Genomic DNA, 13,747 nt, shown 5'->3' on the forward strand with positions numbered 1-13,747 from the left:
GTCGCGAACTAAGCGAAACGCCCACAGCCCCGTTAACACAAGCGAAGCCAGCCGCAGTGCACGTGCCAGCCCTGCATACGCACGAGCTCCGACCGAGGGGCCAGCGTGTGTGACGGAGGAAGAAAGCGAGGTTAGAGGACAGTGGCTCGTGATATCGACAGACTCCGCGTTCGCTCTCGTTCGTCGTCGTTCGCTCTATCGGTTACGACGACAACGCCAACGCCAACGGCGACGCCGCTGAATGCAGGAACGGGCGCCTAAGAGCTGCGTTCCAAAAAATGCGGGGGGGGGGGGGGGGGGGGGGGGGGGGCGAGGGTAGCTTATGGTTCGCGTAATGTTGCTCTTTTACCTACTATATTCATCGAAATGCGACAGCCACGGATACGGCTTTAGATGGTAGCGGCGTTTCCTCCTCGAAGGCGGATGAATATGAGCCTGCACCTCTGGTGCGCACTCTAGACTGACGTATTGATGCAAAGAACATAGACGAGCAGCGCTCGTCTACGTTCCCTTTCTTGTCTCTTGTCCGTTCTGCGCTGCTTGTTTATGATGATGACGTATTGAGCCGAACGTCCGGTGACTCCCCCGCCCGGCACATGAGCGGGACTCGGATGGCAAAAAAAAAAAATAGAAGAAAAAGTCGCGTTCACGGGGGTCGAAGCCTCTCGGTCCGCGACGATGGTTGCCGGGCGCTCTACTTGCTGAGCTATCGTCGTACATGCAGTAGGTTTCACAAACGCGCCTTTTATCTCGCGCACTTTCCTCTGCAGTGCTCTTGGTTCGCGGGGTGGTGTCGCCGCCTGGAGCGGTAAAGTGAAGTGACGCATCTTGACACTAACGAGCGCCGACTAGGAGCGCTTCGGCAGTCTCAGCGCAGCGGAAGCTTTCGCTGCATTATTGTAGGAAACTCTATGGTCGGTGAAATGCGGCGTGAGCGGTGATCCGATTCGGTCATGATGCAGTTACGTGTTTTGCCTACTCGCTAGCGTAGGGCAACTTCTAAATGAACCAACGGTGTTTCTCCACCGCCTACTGCTTCAAGGGCGGTGGCACCGACTAAGAAGACAGCTGCAATAAGTGCCGCAGAAAGGCAACGACGTCGACGGGCGAATGTCGTGCAAGTGGGTGCTTTGGTGCAGCGAAACAGACGCCAGCGGTAACCGGAACGCCTTTGCGCGTTCACGGCTCAAGCTACGAACTCTGCATCTCGCGTTCCTGAAGCGCTCGGTAGTAGTGTATCCATGTACGCAGGCGTAGGTCACCCTATTCCTGGGGAGCGCACGCCTTGCCGTTTCTCTCCTCAAACTGCGACGCTTTGACCAAGTGGATATTGAGTATTAATGTTTATTATATGCATGTTGACGCAATCTTTTCGCGGGATTCATCATATGTTGTACCTAGGTGTATGTTAACTACTACAGCTACCACAAAGGTTTATCATGATCATGGACGTTAGTCGTCGGGATGGAGATGTGCCACCAGGCGTCAACGTGGGTGCATTCACATCAAACGGTGCTATAACTCCAAACACCAATAGTGATTGGGCAAGCTCTGGTTTGTCAAGGTGCAATACACATTCAGCTACTTCTGTAAGGACACGTTTCCTTTTCGTGTTACACCGAGTCCCATGACTGAGGAATAAACCATGGTTTTTCTATAGACCTTTGACAGCATCATACCCATGGGCGCCGCGACATTTAGACACATGTCAGCGCCCGCCGTTGCGCACTTTCTTGTCGGCGCTAACTCGCTTGTTCACAATGACCACGGCGGCGGGCATCGCTTTGAGAGACTCTCATACGGCGGCTACGGTGTGCAGTGAGCCGGTAGGCGATACAGCACCTCGTTAAGAAGGCAGAGGCAGTTTGAGTATGCATTTATTAAGGAGAAAGGCTTAAGGAACTCATCATGCAGTTACCTTGAGCGTGGCCTTATAAAAAACACGGCGAGCCCTGGTGAAGCAAAAACTCAGTGTCGCCTATGAATTCGCATAAGTCGACCCGAAGGCGAAAGCCATCTTTTCTTCTCAGTAGATGTATTGATCCTCTCCCGCCCCCTTCCGAAAGATATCTGCACCTCACCTGGTTTTGAACTGCCTCCGTGATCGGCCCACCTTCGACCACGCAACGACGTCATGTCATGACGTCATCATGTGACGTCACGTTATGGGACGTCATAATGACGCCACAAATATTGATGTCTGTTACGTCATGATGACGTCATCACCTGATGATGACTTTTTGCATCACTCGTGTTGACGCCGCTGAAGGCGACGGTCACTTTTCGAGTTTGATAAGGCATCTAAGGCTTTCGCCCTAGCAATTTCAAACGGCGTTTCTCTCGAGGCGCGGAAGCTGCGTGTTCACTTTGTCTTTGCAGTGTTCGTGTGAGTAAAATATATAAAAAGCGCAGGGCTTAAAGTCTCCCTTCATTGGAGGGGGGCCCTCATAAAGGGTCTATATATATATATATATATATATATATATATATATATATATATATATATATATATATATATATATATATATATATATATATAGCGGCGATCTTTTCGCCGCAACACCGATAATGCTGTGGCCGCAATGGTTCTGCAATGCGCAGATCGTGGGTTGTTGGAGCGCATTGCGAGCTGGCGTACCGAAGAATAAACGCAAGATTTCTAGATATATCGGTCCAAATCCACTTTCGCGGTCGCATTATCCAATTTTGGGAAATATATATATATATATATATATATATATATATATATATATATATATATAATATATATATATATATATATATATATATATATATATATATATATATATACAGGGTGTTTCAGCTAAAAAGCACCAAGTATTAAAAAATTAAACATAGGTGCTACGTATCTCCAATTAGCGCAATATTGTTCTGAGCCATATATATAGAGCACGTCAGAATATTTTTCCAATCCGCCAAGCTCGGTAATTAACAAAGATTGCTTAATGAACTTTTTAAATAGTAACTCTAGAGGGAAGTTTCCACTACCAAAGTTGTAGCGCTTGTTCAGAAACATCGAATTTTTCAATTTATGCTAAGATAACTCCCCTGCTTAATTTTTTTCCGCCCTTCCTTTAAAGCGCGCGATTTTTAAAAAAATAGCACTTCACTGCCGCCTAACGCGCGGCGCTGTTAGTGCCCTCAAATGTAAGTTGAACGAATTATCAAAGGCTGCTCCGCGCACGAAGGTCGATTGAGCAGGCTGCCGGTAACTGCGATGGACGCTAAATGATGATAGAGGCGTACCATCCAAAACAAAAAAAAGATATACGAAAGAGCGGCCGTCACGTGTGAGTGCATCTTTTATCTCGGTCCTGCACCGCGCTGTCACCCTCGCCCCTACCAATGTGTTTCTTCATTGGTGCGAAAAAAGAAAAAAAAAATGCCTACCCAACATCAAATGCTACCTACGGTCTAATGTAGCATTTACTCCGTGGCTGCCGCTTTTTTGTTGAAGAATTTTTATTTGTTGGGCTGTTGAAACGGTATGCTCATTTTGTCGCTTAACGTCCATCGCAGTCGCCGATAACCTGTTACACCGATCTTCGTGCACGAAGCAGCCTTTGATAACTCGTTCAAGCTACATTTGAGGGCACTGAAAGCACCGCACGTTTGGCGGCAGTCACGTGGTATTTTTTAAAATTCACGCGCTTTAAATAAAGGCCGGAAAAAAATTAAGCAGGGGAGTTATCTTAACACAGGTTGAAAAAATCAGTGTTTCTGAACAAGCGCTACAACTTTTGTATTGAAAACTGCTCTCTAGAAGTATTATTTAAAAAGTTCATTAAGCAATCTATGTTAATTGCCGAGCTTGGCGGATTGAAAAAAAATATTCTGACGTGCTCTATATGGCTCAGAACAACATTACGCTAATTGCAGACGCGTAGCGCCTATGCTTAATTTTTTATTACTTGGTGCTTTTCAGCTGAAACACTCTGTATATATATATATATGTATATGCTGTAGATTAAGCGTCAAGAGAGGTGTTTGCGATGATCACAGTGCAGTGAAGCCAACTGTCTCTAAACTGAACAAATGCTTATGAATGCTACACAAATGCATATATTATTCCGAGTGTATTTCGGGCATTTATTCAACGTGTCAATTCAATCAAGCATTAAATGAAATTATTTTGGGAGCGATTTTTCAAAAATAACTCGGGATGTAAAGGCTTAACGATATTCAATACGGTGGCTAAGCGGGCTTATTAGTACGTGCACATAGTTATTCCAAAACAGCGCACAAACGGCGCCTGTGTAGTGTGGTATCTTTCATGTCCCGTTTGTGCGCTGTTTTAAAATAGCTTAAAATATATGAGCTCAATGTAAGTAACATTAGTTGACTCCCTGGATTCAATACCTCAGACACGACAATGCTGTATTTTATTTTCACTACCACTCGTCTAATAAAGTAGGCAAAATACATGGGTCTTTGCAATTACATACTTGTGATGCACAACTAAAAGAATGAAAATTGAGTGGCAAACTAAACAGACCAAGGTGAACCATTACTGATTCACGAGCAGGTAGCTTCACACTCAGGTGCCTCGTGAAACAGTATGCTATGCCCTGACGCTCTGTCGAACCGTGGTGACCCGTGGTTTCAGGAGGCGTTGCCTGTGGTGTTCAGTGTCTCAGTGAATTGCATTCAGCAGTACGAGGATACCTGTTTTCTTCTGTTTTGCTAACACCCTGTCAACCAGACATTTGCGATTAAATCGATCATTATTCGGAAAATTGTAGAGTATAATTTCCCCGCCAAAAAAATTGAACTCCAGCACTTGTCAAATGAGTGCCGCAGTGCCACCGTCGGACTGCCGAGGGGGGGCCGGGACCCTCCTTAAAATATGCCTGTGCACGTAGCGTAATAGTTACGAGACTCGACTCAGGGACCTCACGTCCCTGGTACAATACGCGGCATTGCCACATTGCGGGAATTTGTAGATCGTGAACCATTCCATTTGAGGAAAGATTATATGACAAAGGACTGATCTGGTGTGAGTAGGCAAATAAATGTTTCGCACAAAGAATTGGAATGAAAGCACATTGAATATAACTAATTACCGTTTTAACAGTTAGGCAGGTATTTTCGCATTGTAATTACGATCAATTACACTTTTGTTACAGTCACTGTAGTTGTAATCAGTTGCTTTTTTTCTGTGATGTCAGTGTGTACAAGTCTGCCCGTTACACTTGAGCTCACTTGTGGCTAACCCACTTGACAACCCTGAATGGAGCGATGGTGCAACAGTTTAGGCAGTTTCAGATTACGAGACATTTCAAGACGAAAAATTTGAGAACCTCGGACTGCAATCAAAAGGGTTTTCATTCGTACGAACGGATTCTCATTAGCGAACTGCAATTCTTACGAACTATTTTTCGCCGCCTATACTTAGGCCAATCCGGATCATGGAATTTTCTTTTTTTTTCTTTTTTTTTCGCATATTGTTCGCGAACACTAGGTGGGAAGAAACATTCACTGATGGATCGAATAATATGTGATATCTTACCGCATATAATGTCTAAAGTGCACATCGTGACCAACGGTACGATGTCGGTGCGCTTGCCAGGTGAACACATTTTTCCAAGCTTGTCAGCAAGCACAGTTGACTGAGCATTTATGGTCGAGATGAAGTCTTCGAGAATGCGAAAGTGGAATGCTGGAGTAAACATACGTCTCCTTGTTCTCCACTTGTTCCCTGTACTGGAAGATGAATGACACATTTGCATAATATTAAAGCATTACACTGTAATATTAACTCTTTGGATTCGCAACACGTGTCACAAGACTGTTCATATACCATTGCCTCCTGAACCGACCACTCACAATGTCTTATACTGCTTACACACTATGCCTGGTAATTTAGACCACGGAGTGGTTCAATGAGGCATGTGAAATCAAAATTGCGAAGGACGCATGATAGACGTAATTTGATTCATTAAGCGTTAATACTTAGAATCATAAGTGCTGCCTTTATAATTTTTTCTAAATTTCTGTGACTTGTCATGTAGTTTTATAGAAGGAATCAAATGTGATATCTCTCTTCATCTCAAATAATCTTAAGATTGGCTCGCAGTGAAGGGCAGTGGTTATGGTCGTGATTGACCCGAGATAGGTAATATGATGATAACGCTTGCTTGGACGAATTCATCTGTGTTGTTGTACTTCCTCTATGCGTAAACACAATGACCGGATATTTCGCGGCGCGTATTGTTACACTGCGCTAACTTAATCACTTGTACCATACAAAGTGACTTTCACTGTTCTTGAGGAGTGTGCTTGATTGGGCTGGTTGGTGCATAATAGATGAAGAATAAAACGGCGCATAAGACGGGACGAGATGTGCACACAGACACGGCGCTGAACAAACAACTGAGGTTTATTGGAAATCCACTGCAATATATGAGAAGCAGGTTACTGCGAAGAACGAGGAAGCATAAGCAGAAATGCACATCATGTGATACAGGCCATACAACAAAGATAATCAGCTCGAGCACATTATCATAAAGCTGTCCCGCTAGTACCCGCTAGATATCGAATATCACTGCATTGAAGAGAAACTGAAAACACGCTTGCACAAGAAACACGATTCTGTTGAATGTGAAAGGCTTCACTTATATCGCGTGCACGCTGCTCGTTCTAGCGCCCAATGACCACGCACTTATCAGAAATTGGCTGACATCCGCAATTTTTACAATGGTCAGCCAAATGGCTGGGAACAGAGCCTTTTAGAGAGTAGGCGTGCTCCCTCTCCCGATCACTTATGCATCGGCCTGTCTGGACGATGTAACAGCGCCCATAAGTAAATGGTATCCTGTACACGATCGCGCATAAACATTCGGCATAACGCTTAGCATGTTTCTTCACACATGCTTGTTGTTTAGGTCCTTCATTGTTGAAACCTCGGCACAGCGCATCAAGCTTGCCGCGTGCTGAAAACACCTGTTTTGCCAGCCACCTTCTTTACCCTGTGCGACACCTCATGCACGTAGGCGATAACAGCCATGCCAGAGTGAGGCGTGATAAGTTGGCTATTACTTTGGCTATTATTGCACACCCTTAATGACGTTAAAAGAGTCTTAGCGATGGAAGTTAGCAAGGGCTTAGGGAAGCCTGCGTGTTGAAGACGATGCACTTGGTGCGTTAAACTGCTTTCCACCTGTTGATGGCATGAGCGAGTTAAAGCTGCCTTTAGGCAGGATATGAGCAATGCTTCGCTTAACTAAGAATGCGCGTTCGTGAAAGGAAGAATACTATTTCTTGATCGAGGCTCGTACCGTCCAACAGACATGGTCAGACTTAAAATGCATTTCGAGGTCTAGGAATCGTAGCTTTTTGTCAGATGTAAAATCGGATGTGAATTCGAGATGCTTCATTTCTTGCCGAAATACCTCAAATATCTCACCAGTGGTTCGTCGAGGGTTAGCTTGATCAATGCGGTAAAATATTAAATTCTAGAATTTATTGGTTATTAATCCACTATCGATGAGCTGTTGATCGGCTATCAGTTGGCTATCACTAGGCTTTGGCCATGTTCGCGAGGATAGCTTGGTGGGCTAGTTTATATTGCATCTTGGAAACATTACAGTGCACCCAGATGAGGATAAAGAAAAAAAACACAAGGCAGCGCTGAATTCAGCGCTGTGTCGTGTGTTGTCTTCCTTTGTCTCCGTCTGTGTGCGCTGTAACGTTTCCAATTAGGACGTGTATTAAGGACCATGCTAAGTACATCCAAGCATGTTCTAGAGATTATTGGTTATTGATCGATTATCGATGAGCTATTAATTTGCTATCGATTGGCTATCACTAGGCACCGATGGCTACGCTAAGAGCTGCTTGGCACATATCCGCTTTCATTGGCACATAACCACCAAAGCCAGGCCGAGTTTTTGCGAATGCTGCACAGACCAACGTCGAGCTTAAACGGCACCGCTGTTAATAAAGAGACGCCTTTATACTCTCACCTTATTAATAAATAAAAGTTTCGTTTACTTTAAGTTGCGCCACATAGGTTAGGCAGCCCTACGTTCGGAAATCTGTCGGTGGACTTTTCCTGAAACTTGTGTACGTAATTCATCACGTAGAGTTGGTCCTACTGAATATTGACTAAAATAGGCCAGTCCCGGTGTACAACAGATGACCTTATAGGTGCCACCACTCCTCTTTCCCCATAACGGCGGCATACAGGGCCCGGGAAGCGTGGTAGGGGCCCCACCACCCTTGTAGAAGTGGCGTTGCTAGTTTGAGCTAAACGTTTTTGTATGTGGCTTCTGAAAGAGTCAGTGTTATGTAACAATGGCAAATCGAGCAGTCAAAGGATAATATCGTACGCGATAGCGCGATTACGTCAGTTTACAAGAAGAACCCAAATATTGCAACAGCTGTGGCGTTATCGTTGCATGTGCTGTTGTACACGCATTACATTATGTATTATAGCACCGAGTGTACTGCGATAATGCCTGGTGCATTCGTGACGCACGATTCATGCACGTGGGAACACTTCCCATGTAGTAACAAAGAGTTCCTAGTCCACTTTGGCCGATGCATGACCGTTGCTCTTCGGGAAACGCCATATCAGCATACACCGATATCAATACCAATTTATGAGCACCTGTGTCCACTAAAGGATCTCTTGAACGGACGCCAGCCTTTCTGGGCAGTTGACTTGTAGTCCAAAGTACAAGTATATATTCGCAGATAAGGAACGCTGACCGTTCTTCTCAGTTGAGTGTCTGATGCCTTTTCTGCAAACTACTATGTGCGCTCGTGGATAACACAGCGTTTTCAATCTCGTAGACAGATAAGCTCACAGGGGCGAACGTGGGTGACGTGTCCGGAAAATATAGTGAAAACTCAATGTACCTAAACCCGATTTTAAGAATTTCCCGACCTAACGAAGAAATTTCTGTCCCTCGGCTGGTACCCACAGGGTTTAATGCTGTCATCAACCCGAACTGACGAAAATAACTTGGCGCCAAACTCAATATAACGAAGTTTTTCTTGACGTAGGTGGTTAAAAAAGCGGAGACTCTTTTGTAATTTCGGCAAAGACAGGTTTTCCTTCGAGCTTGCCCTTTAACGCTATCGCGTGAAAACATCCAGCGGCCTTAGACACAACCCTTATTTTATTTTGACAAGGCTGTACGTGGCCACGCCCATGCACGAAACAACAAGCTCAACGGTCGGTAGCGGTCTGACGTACAAGATGACGCGAGGGGCGGCGGTGGTTTAATGTCCCTGTAAATACGCCAACAGGAACAAGTCAGTGTTGCTTTCGTTAGTTTATCATTTATGCGAAAGATGGCCCTGCTCGTCTCCTCGCAACTTTCATTCCCGGCCTGCTCGCATAATCACTGCTTTCGTTCTCCTCGCCTTTGCATTCGACAGCCTGTCAAGCTTCACGTCAACGTCTACCTTGCCTGCATCGCCCGAACCTGGAAGGCTCTATCTTAGAACGTTTGTGCTCAAAAAAAAAGCATAACACAAGAATAAGGAACACGGTCACGGAGCACGTTCGGGCCGCCCTCACGAACTCTTCATACGCGCAGGCGTGGGTTAGCGGCAAATGAAATGCCACGGTAGCTTTTGGGCGTCGCTACGTTACAATTTTAGATTTCGAAGGATCGAAAAATCTCTTTCTCGATTTTACAAGCTTCCCGATTTAACGAAATAATACGTATTATTTCGGCAATAAGAAATAATACGGGCCCCCTCATCACTTCGTTAAATCGAGTTTCAACTGTACGCATTTTCGTTCTTGCCCTTACAACTGAATACGACTGCTGCAATGCCGCCACAGTGAACAAGGTGGACTGTTGTTTGTGGTTGAAGGCTATGTTCACATTTTGGAAGCCACAAGAGGACGATGTGGCCGATGCATCCGGAAATTATTTGGTGCTTAAATCCAGTGTGTTCCTATTTGCTTTGACACCGCAGTCGCCGCTCTAGCGTGGTCTGTTAAGCTGTGCAGCCGTTTACCCGCGTTATAAGTCGCCTGTCACAGCGGCATTTCAAGCGGCATGTTCCATCAGTCACTAAAGAAAACTTAACGCGGTCGTGAATCACTTTTACGTGTAATCATCGAATGACTTCAGTATCGGAGTGTATTGCTTGACGAATCGATCACCGCAAAATTTTTCGAACCCGTGATGAAAAAGCAGAGTTTCGGGGATTTGTCGCACGCTTTAAGCATGTCTGCATTCGTCCCGACGAGCGCGCTGGAAGCTACACAGAAGGGGATGACAAAGGGGGCAAAAGCTACATCAGCGCTTGTCATGACCTTGAGGGCGCGTCATGAAACGCGCTCGCTCTCTCCCCGTGTGATTCTGGTGCGCGGTAGTGTTGCTACTGTGAAATTTTAGTACACTATAGAGCGCGACGCCGGCACGTGGCGGCACCCCGAGGCAAGAAGAGCAGCTGATCCAATTGCCGATCTTGGTTTATGTCGGCTATCAGCCGATAGCAGCTATCTGCTGTATGACGCCATACAGCAGCCGCCGGCAGCTGCTAAGAGAGTGAGGACGGGCCTCTGTATGAAGAGAGGGCGCTTGAGAAAGTGGCAACTTTGCACTGCGCTTGTAAAGTCTCCTCAGCGCGCGCGACTTCAAGACTTGGCCGAAGTGTTCACAGCAGCGTCTGCTATGCGCTGTATGTGTTTTTTCACCAAGCACGCCGGGTGGTTTAGGATCTTTTAAGGATAGGTAATGAAAATGAAGACAAAATAATTTTTATGCTTAAGCCAGTTGTTTTTTGGAGATGTGCATGTAGCAATGGTGTATCGGAGGCCCTATAGAAGGAGCGGTGGTGGTTTTGCCCGCATCCTCAAAGACTTCAGAAGCAGGCGTACTATATACCAACGCTTTGCTGCTGCTCTTTCTATCAATTACCAGCTCCTCGACAGTATTTGTCAAACTTTCGTTCTTTAGGAATGCCGCCTTGCAGAATGTGTCAGTTTTGTGACACAGCCCGTGCTGATGTTTTTATTGCGCAGATGAGCATCGCTAGTGACGTTTCGGCGATGTTACGACTGAATGTTTGATTGCTCGTGCAGCTTAAAGGGACACTAAAGAGAAAAACTATTTTTCTCGCATTAGTAAACTACGCTTTAAGAATATCAAAAGCACAACTCCACCACGAGAAAACGCTTCGTAAGCGAGAAACTGCGCAAAAAGAACACCTTGATGTTCCCGCACCAACTCGCTGTGACGTCATAAATTTTGAAGACGTCTACTAGGGCCCACAAATTTCTTAATCGGTAAAAATGAATTACAATGTCCTCTGATGGGGTCAGAGACTTAACGTACCAAGTTTGACGAGCAAAATTTTGTCGAGCACATGTGGTCAAAATATGAATGAACACCTTGAAATTCGTGATGTCACGCTGGCGTTCATTTGCAGGGATAATGGCGCGAAATTTAGAAACAAAACGATGACCTTCATTTTCTCTTTTATTCATAAACCATTTTTGTGACATTAATAACAGCAGAGTTTTCAAAAATAAATTGGAATGTAACGCGAAGAACGGAAAGCAGCTCGAAATTGCCAGCGCGTCGCTCGAGCCCAAACGACGCACGAAAAGAACGCACACAGGACGAGCGCGAACTATCATGCGTCACAGCTCGACACTGGAAGCGCACTGCTCAAACATAAAGCAGGACGCACGAAACGAACGAACAGGTACACACAGGACGAGCGCGAACGAACTGTCCCAGTCGTTACTTATTTCCGTTTGAACAGCGCGCCCCTTTCGCAAACGCGGCCGCTGCAGCGTCGAAGCGACCTTCGTACGCTCTGTCACTTGAGCGCAGACATCGCGGGGAAAGCACAGGACATACAACCCCCCGCTCCCCCGCCAGCCGCCCCCTTGTTTCCTCAAGATAAGCGCACGAAGGCGACCATGTTCGCAGGAACGGGGTCACGATCTTTAAAGCGCGCCACGCGCGGACATCGCGCCATCTACGTGGTAACTCAGAAAGCATACTGATGTAAGAGGTGTATATAAACAAGAGGAGCGCGAACTAATTGTCACAGTTGTTACTTATTTCTGTTTGAACAGCGCGCTCCTTTCGCAAACGCGGCCGCTGCAGCGAGCGAAGCGAAGCACCCCACCGGCCGCCCCTTCTTTCCTTGAGATAAGCGCACGAAAGCGACGACGCCCTGTAGAGCGAACAGCAACGGCGTTCGCAGGGGCGGGGCGACGATCTTTAAAGCGCGCAACACGCGCGCACGTCGCGCCATCTATGTGGCCACTAAGAAAGCATGCTGAATTACCTGGTGTATGTAAATAGCTCGCCGTTAGCAGGCTGAGATACGGTGCTGTCGTGGCCTAACGTCTAACGTGGCGGGCTGCAAAGCGAGAGGTCGCCCGTTCGATTCCGCGCGTCGGAAAGAATTTCTTAATTATTTTTCTTTGTGGCCTTTCTATATATATACATACTTATACATATACGGTGAATGACGGCGACGGGGACGGACATTTTCCAGCCGAGACTGTCCATATAATTGCTATCGCAATAAAACAATTTATCAGTATAACGTGATTCCTTGTTTCACTTCAGTGCCCCTTTAAGTCCACTGAGACTGAACGTCCTTTCGATTTCGTGTTGCGAAACAGTCGGTCGGTGACCGATGATCGCGGTCGCTGCCTAATTTCAAGCCCAGTTAATCCGTTTAGCGAGCGTATCTCCTCAAGTATCTGCGCCATCCGTTAAATTGTGAAACCACTACGGTCAATTATTCCGACCCCTCGTAACAAAGAATCAACGATACCAAAGTAGTATTCTCTGACCAGAAAAATACGGTTAGTTCGATGTGAAAGGTGTCTCTCCGTTATACTTTCGGTGTAGGCAGCAAAGTTATATCTGAGGGTGGCAATGCGACGGTTTATGCATGGGCCTGTAGCTGTGCCTCACGTTCATAGTCTTACACTCTACTCGCGAAAGGTTGTTATTTCCTGACAACCGTGTCGCCACATCGACATCTCAAGTTTATGCGCTAAACGCTCTAAGAAATGTGTCGCAAAAACAAGGGCGAAAGTGAACCCAATCTTGTTTTGAAACCGAGATAATGTATACTTCCTAGAGAGCCTAAAACTTCAGCTTTCGTCATGCGCAGGTCAGACTTGTTTACCATACTTCGAGGTTAAATCTTTTTAGATTGTTATGCAAAACAGATGCCCGTATTTGCTAAACTTATTTTTCGTTAGATCCGTGCATGATTTTTTGGGGGGGGGGGGGGTTAACGTCCCAAAACTACGATATGATTATGAGAGACGCTGTAGGGGCCACCTGGGGGTTCTTTACCACCGGGTAAAGTTTTGACCACCTGGTGTTCTTTAACGTGCACCTAAACCTAAGTACACGGGCCTCAGACATTTACGCCTCCATCGAAAATGCAGCCGCCGCGTCCGGGATTCGATCCCGCGACCTTCGGGTCAGCAGTCGAGCGCCATAACCACTATACCACCGTGGCGGGGCCCCATGCATGATTGGCCAATGCCAAAAGCGGTCACCTAGCGTATATACAATCATGCTAAAACGCAACAGCGATGGAACTTCCGCCGACCAGTAGCTTGTTACGTTCTTTTGAAATGTCCTAAGCGAATATACAATCTACACCATCTGCTAAACAAAAGGCAACGCATGTGTGCGTGCCTGCGTTCATGCCATACGCTGAGTGGTAGCATTATACCCCTGTCACACAGGGCAACTTAAGTGCACTTTGAGGT

At 46.1% G+C, this 13,747-nt stretch overlaps 2 protein-coding genes across 4 annotated transcripts in view; one reads left to right on the forward strand and one right to left on the reverse strand.

Moving 5' to 3' along the window:
• LOC119395151 (cytochrome P450 4c3-like) overlaps positions 1 to 13,747 on the forward strand; it is a 387,183-nt gene that overhangs the window by 116,858 nt on the left and 256,578 nt on the right. Inside the window, exon 2 of the mRNA XM_049415525.1 lies at positions 11,286 to 11,299. The gene's annotated coding sequence lies outside the window, so the exon portion shown is untranslated. The remainder of the gene's footprint in view (positions 1 to 11,285; positions 11,300 to 13,747) is intronic.
• Positions 1 to 13,747, reverse strand: part of LOC119395087 (cytochrome P450 4c3) — a 56,460-nt gene that overhangs the window by 29,562 nt on the left and 13,151 nt on the right. For all 3 annotated transcript variants that reach the window (XM_037662381.2, XM_049415524.1, XM_037662388.2), the window contains exon 5: positions 5,531 to 5,724. In XM_037662381.2, coding sequence (XP_037518309.1) covers positions 5,531 to 5,724 — 194 coding nt within the window. The remainder of the gene's footprint in view (positions 1 to 5,530; positions 5,725 to 13,747) is intronic.

This window comes from Rhipicephalus sanguineus, chromosome 1, assembly GCF_013339695.2.
Source record: "Rhipicephalus sanguineus isolate Rsan-2018 chromosome 1, BIME_Rsan_1.4, whole genome shotgun sequence".
In the NCBI taxonomy this organism is placed as follows: Eukaryota; Metazoa; Arthropoda; class Arachnida; order Ixodida; family Ixodidae; genus Rhipicephalus; species Rhipicephalus sanguineus.